At 40.4% G+C, this 16,730-nt stretch overlaps 1 protein-coding gene and 1 long non-coding RNA gene across 3 annotated transcripts in view; one reads left to right on the top strand and one right to left on the bottom strand.

Moving 5' to 3' along the window:
• LOC125648481 (uncharacterized) overlaps positions 1 to 9,860 on the top strand; it is an 11,862-nt gene extending 2,002 nt beyond the window's left edge. The window contains exons 3-4 of the long non-coding RNA XR_007360314.2: positions 9,172 to 9,234; positions 9,559 to 9,860. This is a non-coding gene — a long non-coding RNA (uncharacterized LOC125648481). The remainder of the gene's footprint in view (positions 1 to 9,171; positions 9,235 to 9,558) is intronic.
• The window catches only part of LOC125648476 (peroxidase-like protein), a 20,952-nt gene extending 4,222 nt beyond the window's left edge, over positions 1 to 16,730 (bottom strand). The window contains exons 1-7 of one of the 2 annotated variants that reach the window (XM_056140633.1): positions 16,709 to 16,730; positions 16,535 to 16,555; positions 14,992 to 15,236; positions 14,213 to 14,378; positions 12,395 to 12,615; positions 10,153 to 10,341; positions 9,609 to 9,657 (exon numbers count right to left, since the gene is read on the bottom strand). In XM_056140633.1, the coding sequence (XP_055996608.1) occupies positions 9,609 to 9,657; positions 10,153 to 10,341; positions 12,395 to 12,615; positions 14,213 to 14,378; positions 14,992 to 15,217 (851 nt within the window). In that variant the 5' untranslated portion in view covers positions 15,218 to 15,236; positions 16,535 to 16,555; positions 16,709 to 16,730. Of the gene's footprint in view, positions 1 to 9,608; positions 9,658 to 10,152; positions 10,342 to 12,394; positions 12,616 to 14,212; positions 14,379 to 14,991; positions 15,237 to 16,534; positions 16,556 to 16,694 lie in introns of both variants that reach the window. The other variant, XM_056140632.1, reaches the window with a different exon arrangement.

Genomic DNA, 16,730 nt, shown 5'->3' with positions numbered 1-16,730 from the left:
TATCTGCTCACTATATCAGAAAGAGACAAGCATCTGGTTTTATCTGCTCACTATATCAGAAAGAGACAAGCATCTGGTTTTATCTGCTCACTATATCAGAAAGAGACAAGCATCTGGTTTTATCTGCTCACTATATCAGAAAGAGACAAGCATCTGGTTTTATCTGCTCACTATATCAGAAAGAGACAAGCATCTGGTTTTATCTGCTCACTATATCAGAAAGAGACAAGCATCTGGTTTTATCTGCTCACTATATCAGAAAGAGACAAGCATCTGGTTTTATCTGCTCACTATATCAGAAAGAGACAAGCATCTGGTTTTATCTGCTCACTATATCAGAAAGAGACAAGCATCTGGTTTTATCTGCTCACTATATCAGAAAGAGACAAGCATCTGGTTTTATCTGCTCACTATATCAGAAAGAGACAAGCATCTGGTTTTATCTGCTCACTATATCAGAAAGAGACAAGCATCTGGTTTTATCTGCTCACTATATCAGAAAGAGACAAGCATCTGGTTTTATCTGCTGACTATATCAGAAAGAGGGAGTATTTGTTTGTAGCGTTACATCTTATATACATGTATTTAATTTGTTTGTGGATCCACAAAAGTGTGAAAAAGAATAACGTAGTGCACAATCTCATAAATTCTATAATAAAATCAAAATCGAGATTAGGCAATAGGTATGTAATAGATATTCATATACATGTACATTTTTTGTATACTGAACAAAACCCACAGAAATGTGTAGGTCTATAAGTCTAATAGTGTTACTTAAATTTGAATAAGAGTTCGAAAGACAACATATCCTCAATAGCAGACCTTAGCTACAATCTACTGTGATAAAATAATCGTGATTACTAGTAATCTAACATATCTGTTTTGAATGGTAAGTGGATATAATGTGTAGTAGCTCGAGCACAAGAAATCTTAACCACGTGGATTTGTACATTTTTGGTTTACCAAATGTCTATCGTTAATCCTTAAACAAAATCAGACTACACTGTATTTCATTTTTCATTTTTCCAATGTCACGACTGTTGGTAAACTTTTCTCGAGTACCAAGAGATTTGGTGCCGAGCGAAGCGAGGGACCAAATCGAGTGGCGAGAGAAAAGTTTAACAACATACTTAGTACATGTTTCACATGAGAAATGAAAACTCTTTGTGGTCTCCATTTGATTTATTATAACCCTACCGTATTTTTATCCTTTAATCAAGATCTTTTAAAAAGAGCATTTATTTTAATGGATGCAATTTTGTATTGGCTGGGTTTTATAATTTGTGCCCTCAAGGATAGTTTACCTGTAATCAACAGAAAGACAAGGGTGCACAGTGATTAATTTTCAAGTATTATTAGGGTTTTCGTACACACTCAATACATATATATATATATATATATATATATATATATATATATATATATATATATATATTAACCACGGAAAAAGGGGTCTAATCCAATAGCAATATTGGTCCATCCTTTATTGCCATTGTACCCATGCAAGACACTACAAGCCACTACTCGTATACTGGGTCAGACACTACAAGCCACTACTCGTATACTGGGTCAGACACTACAAGCCACTACTCGTATACTGGGTCAGACACTACAAGCCACTACTCGTATACTGGGTCAGACACTACAAGCCACTACTCGTATACTGGGTCAGACACTACAAGCCACTACTCGTATACTGGGTCAGACACTACAAGCCACTACTCGTATACTGGGTCAGACACTACAAGCCACTACTCGTATACTGGGTCAGACACTACAGGCCACTACTCGTATACTGGGTCAGACACTACAGGCCACTACTCGTATACTGGGTCAGACACTACAAGCCACTACTCGTATACTGGGTCAGACACTACAAGCCACTACTCGTATACTGGGTCAGACACTACAGGCCACTACTCGTATACTGGGTCAGACACTACAGGCCACTACTCGTATACTGGGTCAGACACTACAAGCCACTACTCGTATACTGGGTCAGACACTACAAGCCACTACTCGTATACTGGGTCAGACACTACAGGCCACTACTCGTATACTGGGTCAGACACTACAGGCCACTACTCGTATACTGGGTCAGACACTACAAGCCACTACTCGTATACTGGGTCAGACACTACAAGCCACTACTCGTATACTGGGTCAGACACTACAAGCCACTACTCGTATACTGGGTCAGACACTACAAGCCACTACTCGTATACTGGGTCAGACACTACAAGCCACTACTCGTATACTGGGTCAGACACTACAAGCCACTACTCGTATACTGGGTCAGACACTACAAGCCACTACTCGTATACTGGGTCAGACACTACTCGTATACTGGGTCAGACACTACTCGTATACTGGGTCAGACACTACTCGTATACTGGGTCAGACACTACAGGCCACTACTCGTATACTGGGTCAGACACTACAAGCCACTACTCGTATACTGGGTCAGACACTACTCGTATACTGGGTCAGACACTACAGGCCACTACTCGTATACTGGGTCAGACACTACAAGCCACTACTCGTATACTGGGTCAGACACTACTCGTATACTGGGTCAGACACTACAGGCCACTACTCGTATACTGGGTCAGACACTACAAGCCACTACTCGTATACTGGGTCAGACACTACAAGCCACTACTCGTATACTGGGTCAGACACTACAAGCCACTACTCGTATACTGGGTCAGACACTACAAGCCACTACTCGTATACTGGGTCAGACACTACAAGCCACTACTCGTATACTGGGTCAGACACTACAAGCCACTACTCGTATACTGGGTCAGACACTACAAGCCACTACTCGTATACTGGGTCAGACACTACTCGTATACTGGGTCAGACACTACTCGTATACTGGGTCAGACACTACTCGTATACTGGGTCAGACACTACAGGCCACTACTCGTATACTGGGTCAGACACTACAAGCCACTACTCGTATACTGGGTCAGACACTACTCGTATACTGGGTCAGACACTACAGGCCACTACTCGTATACTGGGTCAGACACTACAAGCCACTACTCGTATACTGGGTCAGACACTACTCGTATACTGGGTCAGACACTACAGGCCACTACTCGTATACTGGGTCAGACACTACAAGCCACTACTCGTATACTGGGTCAGACACTACAAGCCACTACTCGTATACTGGGTGAGACACTACAAGCCACTACTCGTATACTGGGTCAGACACTACAGGCCACTACTCGTATACTGGGTCAGACACTACAAGCCACTACTCGTATACTGGGTCAGACACTACTCGTATACTGGGTCAGACACTACAGGCCACTACTCGTATACTGGGTCAGACACTACAAGCCACTACTCGTATACTGGGTCAGACACTACAAGCCACTACTCGTATACTGGGTCAGACACTACAAGCCACTACTCGTATACTGGGTCAGACACTACAGGCCACTACTCGTATACTGGGTCAGACACTACAAGCCACTACTCGTATACTGGGTCAGACACTACAGGCCACTACTCGTATACTGGGTCAGACACTACAGGCCACTACTCGTATACTGGGTCAGACACTACTCGTATACTGGGTCAGACACTACTCGTATACTGGGTCAGACACTACTCGTATACTGGGTCAGACACTACTCGTATACTGGGTCAGACACTACAAGCCACTACTCGTATACTGGGTCAGACACTACAAGCCACTACTCGTATACTGGGTCAGACACTACAAGCCACTACTCGTATACTGGGTCAGACACTACAAGCCACTACTCGTATACTGGGTCAGACACTACAAGCCACTACTCGTATACTGGGTCAGACACTACAGGCCACTACTCGTATACTGGGTCAGACACTACAAGCCACTACTCGTATACTGGGTCAGACACTACAAGCCACTACTCGTATACTGGGTCAGACACTACTCGTATACTGGGTCAGACACTACAAGCCACTACTCGTATACTGGGTCAGACACTACAAGCCACTACTCGTATACTGGGTCAGACACTACAGGCCACTACTCGTATACTGGGTCAGACACTACAGGCCACTACTCGTATACTGGGTCAGACACTACAGGCCACTACTCGTATACTGGGTCAGACACTACAAGCCACTACTCGTATACTGGGTCAGACACTACTCGTATACTGGGTCAGACACTACAGGCCACTACTCGTATACTGGGTCAGACACTACAAGCCACTACTCGTATACTGGGTCAGACACTACAAGCCACTACTCGTATACTGGGTCAGACACTACAAGCCACTACTCGTATACTGGGTCAGACACTACAGGCCACTACTCGTATACTGGGTCAGACACTACAAGCCACTACTCGTATACTGGGTCAGACACTACTCGTATACTGGGTCAGACACTACAGGCCACTACTCGTATACTGGGTCAGACACTACAAGCCACTACTCGTATACTGGGTCAGACACTACAAGCCACTACTCGTATACTGGGTCAGACACTACAAGCCACTACTCGTATACTGGGTCAGACACTACAGGCCACTACTCGTATACTGGGTCAGACACTACAAGCCACTACTCGTATACTGGGTCAGACACTACAGGCCACTACTCGTATACTGGGTCAGACACTACAGGCCACTACTCGTATACTGGGTCAGACACTACTCGTATACTGGGTCAGACACTACTCGTATACTGGGTCAGACACTACTCGTATACTGGGTCAGACACTACTCGTATACTGGGTCAGACACTACTCGTATACTGGGTCAGACACTACAAGCCACTACTCGTATACTGGGTCAGACACTACAAGCCACTACTCGTATACTGGGTCAGACACTACAAGCCACTACTCGTATACTTGGTCAGACACTACAAGCCACTACTCGTATACTGGGTCAGACACTACAAGCCACTACTCGTATACTGGGTCAGACACTACAAGCCACTACTCGTATACTGGGTCAGACACTACTCGTATACTGGGTCAGACACTACAAGCCACTACTCGTATACTGGGTCAGACACTACAAGCCACTACTCGTATACTGGGTCAGACACTACAAGCCACTACTCGTATACTGGGTCAGACACTACAAGCCACTACTCGTATACTGGGTCAGACACTACAGGCCACTCCTCGTATACTGGGTCAGACACTACAGGCCACTACTCGTATACTGGGTCAGACACTACAAGCCACTACTCGTATACTGGGTCAGACACTACAAGCCACTACTCGTATACTGGGTCAGACACTACAAGCCACTACTCGTATACTGGGTCAGACACTACAAGCCACTACTCGTATAATGGGTCAGACACTACAAGCCACTACTCGTATACTGGGTCAGACACTACAAGCCACTACTCGTATACTGGGTCAGACACTACTCGTATACTGGGTCAGACACTACAAGCCACTACTCGTATACTGGGTCAGACACTACAAGCCACTACTCGTATACTGGGTCAGACACTACAGGCCACTACTCGTATACTGGGTCAGACACTACAGGCCACTACTCGTATACTGGGTCAGACACTACAGGCCACTACTCATATACTGGGTCAGACACTACAGGCCACTACTCGTATACTGGGTCAGACACTACAAGCCACTACTCGTATACTGGGTCAGACACTACAAGCCACTACTCGTATACTGGGTCAGACACTACAAGCCACTACTCGTATACTGGGTCAGACACTACAAGCCACTACTCGTATACTGGGTCAGACACTACTCGTATACTGGGTCAGACACTACAAGCCACTACTCGTATACTGGGTCAGACACTACAAGCCACTACTCGTATACTGGGTCAGACACTACAAGCCACTACTCGTATACTGGGTCAGACACTACAAGCCACTACTCGTATACTGGGTCAAACACTACAGGCCACTACTCGTATACTGGGTCAGACACTACAGGCCACTACTCGTATACTGGGTCAGACACTACAGGCCACTACTCGTATACTGGGTCAGACACTACTCGTATACTGGGTCAGACACTACAGGCCACTACTCGTATACTGGGTCAGACACTACTCGTATACTGGGTCAGACACTACTCGTATACTGGGTCAGACACTACAGGCCACTACTCGTATACTGGGTCAGACACTACAGGCCACTACTCGTATACTGGGTCAGACACTACTCGTATACTGGGTCAGACACTACAGGCCACTACTCGTATACTGGGTCAGACACTACTCGTATACTGGGTCAGACACTACTCGTATACTGGGTCAGACACTACTCGTATACTGGGTCAGACACTACTCGTATACTGGGTCAGACACTACTCGTATACTGGGTCAGACACTACTCGTATACTGGGTCAGACACTACTCGTATACTGGGTCAGACACTACTCGTATACTGGGTCAGACACTACAAGCCACTACTCGTATACTGGGTCAGACACTACAAGCCACTACTCGTATACTGGGTCAGACACTACAAGCCACTACTCGTATACTGGGTCAGACACTACAAGCCACTACTCGTATACTGGGTCAGACACTACAAGCCACTACTCGTATACTGGGTCAGACACTACAAGCCACTACTCGTATACTGGGTCAGACACTACTCGTATACTGGGTCAGACACTACAAGCCACTACTCGTATACTGGGTCAGACACTACAAGCCACTACTCGTATACTGGGTCAGACACTACAGGCCACTACTCGTATACTGGGTCAGACACTACAGGCCACTACTCGTATACTGGGTCAGACACTACAGGCCACTACTCGTATACTGGGTCAGACACTACAGGCCACTACTCGTATACTGGGTCAGACACTACAAGCCACTACTCGTATACTTGGTCAGACACTACAAGCCACTACTCGTATACTGGGTCAGACACTACAAGCCACTACTCGTATACTGGGTCAGACACTACAAGCCACTACTCGTATACTGGGTCAGACACTACTCGTATACTGGGTCAGACACTACAAGCCACTACTCGTATACTGGGTCAGACACTACAAGCCACTACTCGTATACTGGGTCAGACACTACAAGCCACTACTCGTATACTGGGTCAGACACTACAAGCCACTACTCGTATACTGGGTCAGACACTACAGGCCACTCCTCGTATACTGGGTCAGACACTACAGGCCACTACTCGTATACTGGGTCAGACACTACAAGCCACTACTCGTATACTGGGTCAGACACTACAAGCCACTACTCGTATACTGGGTCAGACACTACAAGCCACTACTCGTATACTGGGTCAGACACTACAAGCCACTACTCGTATAATGGGTCAGACACTACAAGCCACTACTCGTATACTGGGTCAGACACTACAAGCCACTACTCGTATACTGGGTCAGACACTACTCGTATACTGGGTCAGACACTACAAGCCACTACTCGTATACTGGGTCAGACACTACAAGCCACTACTCGTATACTGGGTCAGACACTACAGGCCACTACTCGTATACTGGGTCAGACACTACAGGCCACTACTCGTATACTGGGTCAGACACTACAGGCCACTACTCATATACTGGGTCAGACACTACAGGCCACTACTCGTATACTGGGTCAGACACTACAAGCCACTACTCGTATACTGGGTCAGACACTACAAGCCACTACTCGTATACTGGGTCAGACACTACAAGCCACTACTCGTATACTGGGTCAGACACTACAAGCCACTACTCGTATACTGGGTCAGACACTACTCGTATACTGGGTCAGACACTACAAGCCACTACTCGTATACTGGGTCAGACACTACAAGCCACTACTCGTATACTGGGTCAGACACTACAAGCCACTACTCGTATACTGGGTCAGACACTACAAGCCACTACTCGTATACTGGGTCAGACACTACAGGCCACTACTCGTATACTGGGTCAGACACTACAGGCCACTACTCGTATACTGGGTCAGACACTACTCGTATACTGGGTCAGACACTACAGGCCACTACTCGTATACTGGGTCAGACACTACTCGTATACTGGGTCAGACACTACTCGTATACTGGGTCAGACACTACAGGCCACTACTCGTATACTGGGTCAGACACTACAGGCCACTACTCGTATACTGGGTCAGACACTACTCGTATACTGGGTCAGACACTACAGGCCACTACTCGTATACTGGGTCAGACACTACTCGTATACTGGGTCAGACACTACTCGTATACTGGGTCAGACACTACTCGTATACTGGGTCAGACACTACTCGTATACTGGGTCAGACACTACTCGTATACTGGGTCAGACACTACTCGTATACTGGGTCAGACACTACTCGTATACTGGGTCAGATAAAGTAACATACGTGCCCCATTGAACTTGAACCATTGTTAGATTTGTCTTGATTGTTTGTGTGACAGACTCGCGTTTTATATATTATGCACATATACATAGTAATACATATTGCATGTGCATTTATTGAAGCAATTGGTACTGTATGTATATATATATATATATATATATATATATATATATATATATATATATATATGTGTGTGTGTGTGTGTGTGTATATATAATTATTTTTTTGCATTACATTTCTACAGATGAAAACTAGATTTATTCAACCAACCTGTAGTTCAGTGTATTGATTTTTGAATGGTCGTTTTCTAGAAAGGTACAGAGTTAGCCTCAGGGCTCTAATTATACTCTGGTCATGGTCATTTTGTATCTTTTAATTCCATTGGTGTTTTAGTTTGTAGTATGCTTTTTGGTTGGTTCTTGTGTTTCCCACCAAAAGTTTTTTGAATTCTTTTGTGTTTTTGGTTCATACCTTATCTAGCTTCTGAATGTGTTGGACAGATTTTGAGTTTGGTCAACAGTATTGAGTTTATTTTATTCAGACCTTAGACTGTGACAGTAATTTCCATTTGCGTGGTAAGTAATTCTTTGATACTAATGTTTAATATATTATCTAAATTCTCTATTAAATGTTAAACCTGTCATTATGCACTTAATTCCTTAAATCACTTTTCCTGGACTAAATGATTAGTGAGAGTGAGACTTTGACTATAAAGTTTTGTCTAAATAGTTCATTCATGATGTCTCACTGTTTCATCTTTTAAAGTAAACTTTTTGTCTTAAGCCTAGTAGATATATACAAAGTTGCTAATTATTGATTTGTAGATATCAGCCTGTCAGTGTGTGTTTGTGTATACTGCGAGTTCCATGACTCATTCCCATTGAATGGTATGCATGTTGTGATTTTATATATTTCAATAATCAATTATGTTCATATACCTATAAGGATAATTATTGTAAATATTTTATGATGAATACATTTTCATTAAAGAAGTGGGAAATTTGAATTTGTAAAGTTCATGTAATTGAATTATCTCCTTTTGATGATAATATCTATAGTCATAATTATACGCCAAATATTTAATATTTCTTACAGGGTTTTCTTATTCTTATTGATCCATAATAAAGAGACTGTTTTGTTGAAAACGAACCAATAGCGTTGTTGTAATTACCAACACAAATCTGTTACATTTGTTTTAACATATATTGTAGCCAAGAGAAGTATATGACTGAAGAATTTAATGTACTTTAAAACCTCTTACTTGGGGAAACAACAGTCGCCAATCGATTGAGGGTTCTGCATGGTTCCAGCTGAAATATATCCACACCGAGGGCGTCAACATTTTGACAATTCAAATGCAAACTATCCGTTCTAAATACCTTGCTCACTATCACTCAGGTGCTCTAGCAATATTTTAAGTAACTTAAAAAATATTATTAGATAGATTTTATTAAAATCATTTTTGTCATAAGTACTCTACATTCAAAGTTTTGCAAATAAAAGAAAATTAGTATGAGAAGGGTTTTTGCTTTATTTCCCGTCACCAATTTCTGAAATCTAGGAATTGAAGTACCCGGTATAGTACAGTTAAAAACCCGTCTTACGATTCATCTGATACATGTATATTAAAAGGGCTAGTAAATTCATCTAATCTATTTCCCTTTACATATAGATCAAGTCGATTTTGAAATACTATTCACTTCTATAAAATTTCTGTAATACTGGTACATGTATGTTGAAGCACTATGTATCACAAAAAGAATCTATAAACAAAACGCAAAGGTTGTTTAGATTGCAATATTTACCCATTTCACTGGGCGTGGCGATGACATCATGGTCAATAAACTGTCCGTGATGAGTGAGATACATCGAATGAGTAGAGCTGACAGGTGTCATACCCCCCATAGTGTACTGAAGAATGTTGTTACTGACTGTTCTGGCACTGGGGAGACGTCGAAAGGGGACTACAGAACGGACTCTAGGGAGATCGATAACTGTAACAAAAATTGATTTTGAAAAACGGACTCCGTAATGCCGTCAGTGACTGCACATGTACAAAACGGATTCTACGCAGCGCTGTCAAGACAGGTTATACCTCATTTCTGCATGTAAATTGCATATCATTTTTAAAATTCTCCTTAACAAAGGGAGGAAACTACTTAACCTTTTAAAGCGATTTTGTATGTTTAGGTTTTGTATCACAACAAGGTGACGAATATACGGGTCTGTATGACGTCATCACAAGGTTGTTATCAATATCTCTTGAATGTGCTTCCATAGAAATGAAAAAGCGTAACACGACCCCCGGGTTTAAACTTTGATCTAATTGACGATAATAATGACAAAACACTCAAAAGTTTATCAAAATTGCTTCTAGAAACCTACTGCCTTCAGTATTAAGAAATGATTATCAAACATTTCAACACGAAACCATCTCATATTTACACGTTACACTGGTGTTTGATAGTTTTCTTTGTAATTCTTAACAGAAAATTCTAGCAGCAATTTCATTTACGTTAGCATTTTGCAAATTCTATGTTCGTTTTAATCATATAATTCGCAAATACAAGTAGCATGTATAACTGGGTCAAATACTGTCTGAGATGCGTAATACCAATTGTTAGGCTGTTCTTTGCATACTGGTTTAAAATAAAGATTACTCTGTTTACCTGATCAAAATATACATATATAAATTTACTCCTCCTAGGCACCTGATCCCACCTCTGGTGTGTCCAGGGGTCCGTGTTTGTCCGACTATCTATTTTATATTGCTTATATAGGAGTTATGAGATTGATCACTGTTCGTTATCTTCGCCTTTCATGTAGGGCTTATGGCGGTATGACCGATCGACATGGGATGCTTACTCCTCCTAGACACCTGGTCACACCTCTAATATGTTCAGATCTCCGTGTTACAGAATTTACGAAATTGATAACTGTTGCTTATCGTCACGTCTTCCTTCATTACATTCACACGGTGTAGGACGAGACTTGTATGTATGCAGCGTTGGGTTATACTTTTTACAGTTCGATAAAGGAAAATATTATGGATATGCTAAATGGACTATTTCTTCCGTTGAACAAAATTGTCAGTGAATGAATTTACATCCCTTCATAATATCGATAATTTCTCAGTAATTCACATTCAATTATGACGTCACCCTGTTCTGCGGATTTATTTATGAGTTGCCTTAACGTAACCGCGTAGGGGATTTAATGACTGCAACGAATTCTGTTTCGATGTTCAAAACGGATTTAAGGGCATTAATGACAGCAACGAATTCAAATATAATTTTCAGAACGGACTTAAGTGGCATCGAAGGCTGAAAACAATTCAAAGTGAAATCCAATGACATTCGTAATTTGTTCTTCGTTTTCTATCAAATAAATAAATCTGCTGTACCAGGCCTGGGTACAAATACAGAATTGTTTCAGTCGAAAATTACATATTCGTATGATTTTGAAGCTTTTTATCGAGCACGCGTACATGTATGATTGTAATTGATTGTTGGACCCTTTAGGGCTGCGTTGTGGCCACAATACGGGGTCAAAATCTTTCATGGGAATAAAGATTGAAAAAATACTTTCAAAAATCATAACAGCTGAAGAAATAGCAGGGACAAGCTGACTCAGGTGAGTGATGTGGCCCATAGGCCTCTTGTTAAGTAAGCATGTATACAGGTGTTCATTGTTGAATGCATTAAATGATGTGTTGGCTATTGTGACAACCATCAAATTTGGTTATCCTTGAAACCTTCTAATTAGTCTTTGGGTGGAAGAAGATTTATTTGTTGATTATGAGCAAATACATCAAAGTCAATAATGTATATTCTGAGTTTATTTATCTTAACAAACAAAAACATTAAAGAAGATGAACCATATAAATAGTGGTCTTATATAAAAATATATACATGTACTAAATAATCTGCATTTATGAACTACAACTGTCCAGAATTCCGAATTCTCTGAAGTAAAACACATATATCTAGAACTTTAAAAATCTTGAATTCAGAAAATGTTTCCGATGAACTATTAGAGAGTACTTACAGTTGTCATAAGCTGCCGGTAAGATACGCTGTTGTGGTGTCAACGCCGACCCAAGTAAAGGTTCATCCAAATTGTTACATTGTCCGTCTGTCCTTCGGTATGGATCCCAAGGATTACATCGAGGGATCTCAAAACAGTATCGGCCAAATGCTCGTTGAAAACTGGCAGCAATTTCTGGACTTTGCGCTGCGCTCTGGAAAGCTGCCGCGGTACCCCCTGTACTAAAATATTATATAACATTTTTGTATTAGTGTTCGTGATATGTCACAAATTTTATATTTTTCACCGTTTACCCAGAAAACTGTTGAATCACACCGGAAACAGTTATAATGCCCTCCAAAAACAGCTATAGCATCCCTTGCGAGCATTAGAGGGGTGGAATTACCTTAATGGAAACATTATTTAGACGAATGCTTCATTTTCTGGGAAACACCAGACAGAAAATTGGATGAATTTCATTTGTTACTTAACCATGAAAACATCAAGTTTACAATAGAAACCAGCCAAAAGGAACTTCCTTTTTTTCGGACATGCTTATCATCAAGCAAAATAATAACATTACATACCATTTAACTTAGCCAGGAAAATTTGCATTATAATTACCGAAGAAGAGCTTAGAACTAAAATATTACAACTCAGTACCGGTAATTATCTCCATCGCCAAAAATATCCCCGTGATCTTAGAACTGAAGTTATCAGAGAAGCAAACCAATTACAGTTACGGAAAGTTAACAGAAAGACGAATTCTGAAACAGTACGCACAGAAATCCCTTTTGTCATCACCCATATTTTATCCGAGAAATCAAAACATCTTCAATACAGCGGAAAATTGTTTCCCAGTACTTTAAGAATCAAGAAATCTAAAGGACATTATTTAACTAAAGGGCATCATCTATTGCAGAAAACAACCACCAATTTGAAGAAACTCTTTTCCAAAGCTAACTTTACAACAACAAAAAATATACCGTCTCCAAATATGAAGACCCATAATGTGGAACTTGTCATTTTTACAAATCAGACATTTTATTACATTTAAAAACGGAGTGACTTTTGAAGTTCGATCAAATATGATCTGTAAAACTAAAAACTTAATTTTCTGTATGACTTGCGAAGGATGTGATGAAAACTACTTAGAACAAACCAAGAATAACGAACGTGTCCATAAACTGCAAATCAGGGACCCATCTGTGAGAAATGCCCCATGTAGCGAGAATTTTGATGTGTGCGGCAGAGAGCATTTAAAACATTTTCCATTCTATAAAGTTATAGAAGAAAATGAACAATCATGGCGGGAAAGAGAACAATATTTCATTAATAAATCCGAAACTCAACGGATTACTCTTAATGTTACAGTATAATTGAACTCATGTTTCATGAAATGAAATGTTGTTTATTTAACTTTATTTCTGCATCAATTCAAAATCTTTACTTGAAAATTCAATGGAAAGACAATAAAAATTCAAATCCTTCAGACATGTCTTTTTATTGGTGCTTTCCATGTATTAGTGACCGATTTACATTGTTGTTTGATAAAATAATAGAAAACGTAAACACCGACAGGGGATGCTTACTCCTCCAAGGCACCTGATCCCACCTCTGGTGTGTCCAGGGGTCCGTGTTTGCTCAACTCTCTATTTTGTATTGCTTGTAAGGGACCACTATTCGTTATCTTCACCTTTCATGCATCCAAATTCTTGGACATCCTATGACCTTAAGTGCTGTACAATTCATGGGTCCTAACAAAGGGGAATCTGCATTACCCTACCTTTTTATTGTTTGTGAATAATGTAGTAAATTTGCTTTGAAATAGATACAAACTTTTCGGCTATTCTCCTTGAAGCCATTGACGCCCTCATCGACCTGTCATTAAGGAGGGCATTGGTAGCTGGCGCGTTACTCTGAGAGAATCTGGACAGTGCCCGTGATGCTCCTGATCCCCGATCACTTACTGGTCTGGGGGCCACTCCGCCACCGGAAAGTCGACCTAAAGTCACAAAGCAATGAAGATTTTTTTCCCCCTTATCACATCGTATTTTAACATTTGAAAACAGAGTTCACGAATCATTTAACCAGAAAAGTCAAAACTTGTATAAATACTTCTACATAAAACATTTAAGAAGAACCTTCCTTTCGAGAGAGAATTTGGAGTTTGTGAATTCACTTCTGGTATACACGGTTTTACATCCCCCTATAAAACATTTGGGATTTACCCTAGAAAGTAACTATGTGAAAAGACATCATAGGAATTAATAACAATTCTTATGTACTAATTGTTTGCTTTGTGTTAACAAAGTAATGTATTTTTTATTACACAGAAAAAGAAAAATTCAGAGATCATTTCTTCATGGGAATAAAAGAGCGTCTGCTAACAGCCTCTCCCCCCGTATAAACATGACATATTTGTGTGTCACAAAATGAATGATTAAAAGTACTAGATCCACCAACTATATACTTCCCAGATATATTTAACTTAGGTTTAGATATAACGCGTATTATTACTTAAAACTTTCTATTTTGTGCAGTTCACCTAACAAACAAATCACAATAAACAAGCAATAAGGCCTTTTTAAAATGAATCAACTTCTTTGACTACTTACTCGTAGGAATTCGTCCTACAGCAGGTGCCGGTCCGGCCCCTGCTGGATCCATAAAGCCAGCCCCTGCCGGACCAAAGCCTGCCGCGGGTGGGGCTCCTCCACCCGTTCCACCCGCTCCACCCCCAAAGGCACTGTTGACCGCCTCATTCACTATGGCATCAATTCCCTGTGCATTAGCTTGAGTTACCACACAAGCAACTATCAAGGCCAAATACCATTCTTCCATCCCTCTACTTCAGCAGTAACTGAAAACGATTAAAGTAAAGAGCTTTTCCTAGTTTATTATTGTGTATTCGGCTTTCTCTTAAAATGTCGGATAGATAGAGACTGTGCAACCAGGAAATATGTCAGTATATCCATTTTAATACATATATCTGTGATAAATTAAATATCCACTCCTTTATATTGACGTTCTATATTTTGATTTATGGCAATCAACGGAACCGCAATTAACATTTTTTGGAAACTACATGCATTTCTGTTCAAACATACTGTATTGGCAATTAAGGAATTTTATTTTGTTGTTGTTGATGAACCTGGATATGAATAAGATGTGTCAACGGTAAAATGACAACATATGTTTTTTTCCAAACACTTTAATTTAGATGGAGTAACTCTTTGATTGGTGACTAAACAAAAATATGAAAATGACCCAGTTTTATATATTTATTTCTACTATTTTTTTATTGTAAAACGCACATTGGAATGATTTCCAGATTCACTAAATTAGGACCAAGATTTCTTCATGTTCCTTGCAATGCTGCAAAGTTTTGGCTCTGACGGAACTCAATCTATTACATCTTTGAATGGTCTGCTGTACCCCTCCTTTCAAATCTGTGGTAACCCCCCCCCCCCCCCCCAAGTCACCGAAGTCTAAATATCCTAGTTATAGGGTGGATGTACTGTATCCGGGGACTGCCAATGTAATGTATGTCAATCACTGTGTATCACTAATTACAATTAAATATCTTGTGAGGAAATATGCAAGCGAAAGTAAATTAGTGTTAGAATTACGAAAAAATATAGTCATCACTTTTTTAAAGATAAATAAGCATGTCATTGAAGGTTAACACCGAATGTAGTTTAGAAATCTGGAACTGCCTGGTTAAGATTTCGCTCTATCGCGCAACACGATAGTAGGATGACACGATTGTAAGACATTAATCATCGCCATCGTACCTTTATGTCATCGTGTCGTTGTCATGGTATCATCGTGTCCTCGTAACATTGCGATGAAGGTACGATGGGATGTATGACGACATCAGGATTCAATAAATTCCAGATATTTGTGATATCGTTCACTTTATTTGCCACTTGGTTTTTTTTGTTTTTTTGGGTTTTTTTGGGTTTTTTTTCTTTCTTTCTTTGTTTTGTTTTTTTGCATAATCTCAAACTATTTTAGAGACGTAAATCGTAAACTATAATTTGTAACACTCCAAGAATATTTTAGAAAATGTTGACTGTATATATATAATTATAAAATACAACGTTGTATTTTTCAATTAACATAAAGAAATCAAGAGTAATTAAGTTTTGACCTTACCTGTAGAAGTTTTTATCACCACTGAAAATAAATCACAAAATTAAGCAAAGAGAAATATATATTGGGCACGTGACTTGTTCTTATTAACCACGTCAAAAAAGAACAAATTAATTTTACATGCAAAATGATCACGGACTCTCAACTTGAACATGAAGAGAACATGTTAAACATTACCTTAACTAGTTCTCAGAAGAAA

The sequence above is a fragment of the Ostrea edulis genome, chromosome 6 (genome assembly GCF_947568905.1).
Source record: "Ostrea edulis chromosome 6, xbOstEdul1.1, whole genome shotgun sequence".
Lineage (NCBI taxonomy): Eukaryota > Metazoa > Mollusca > Bivalvia > Ostreida > Ostreidae > Ostrea > Ostrea edulis.
This window is presented reverse-complemented; position numbering and strand designations above follow the sequence as displayed.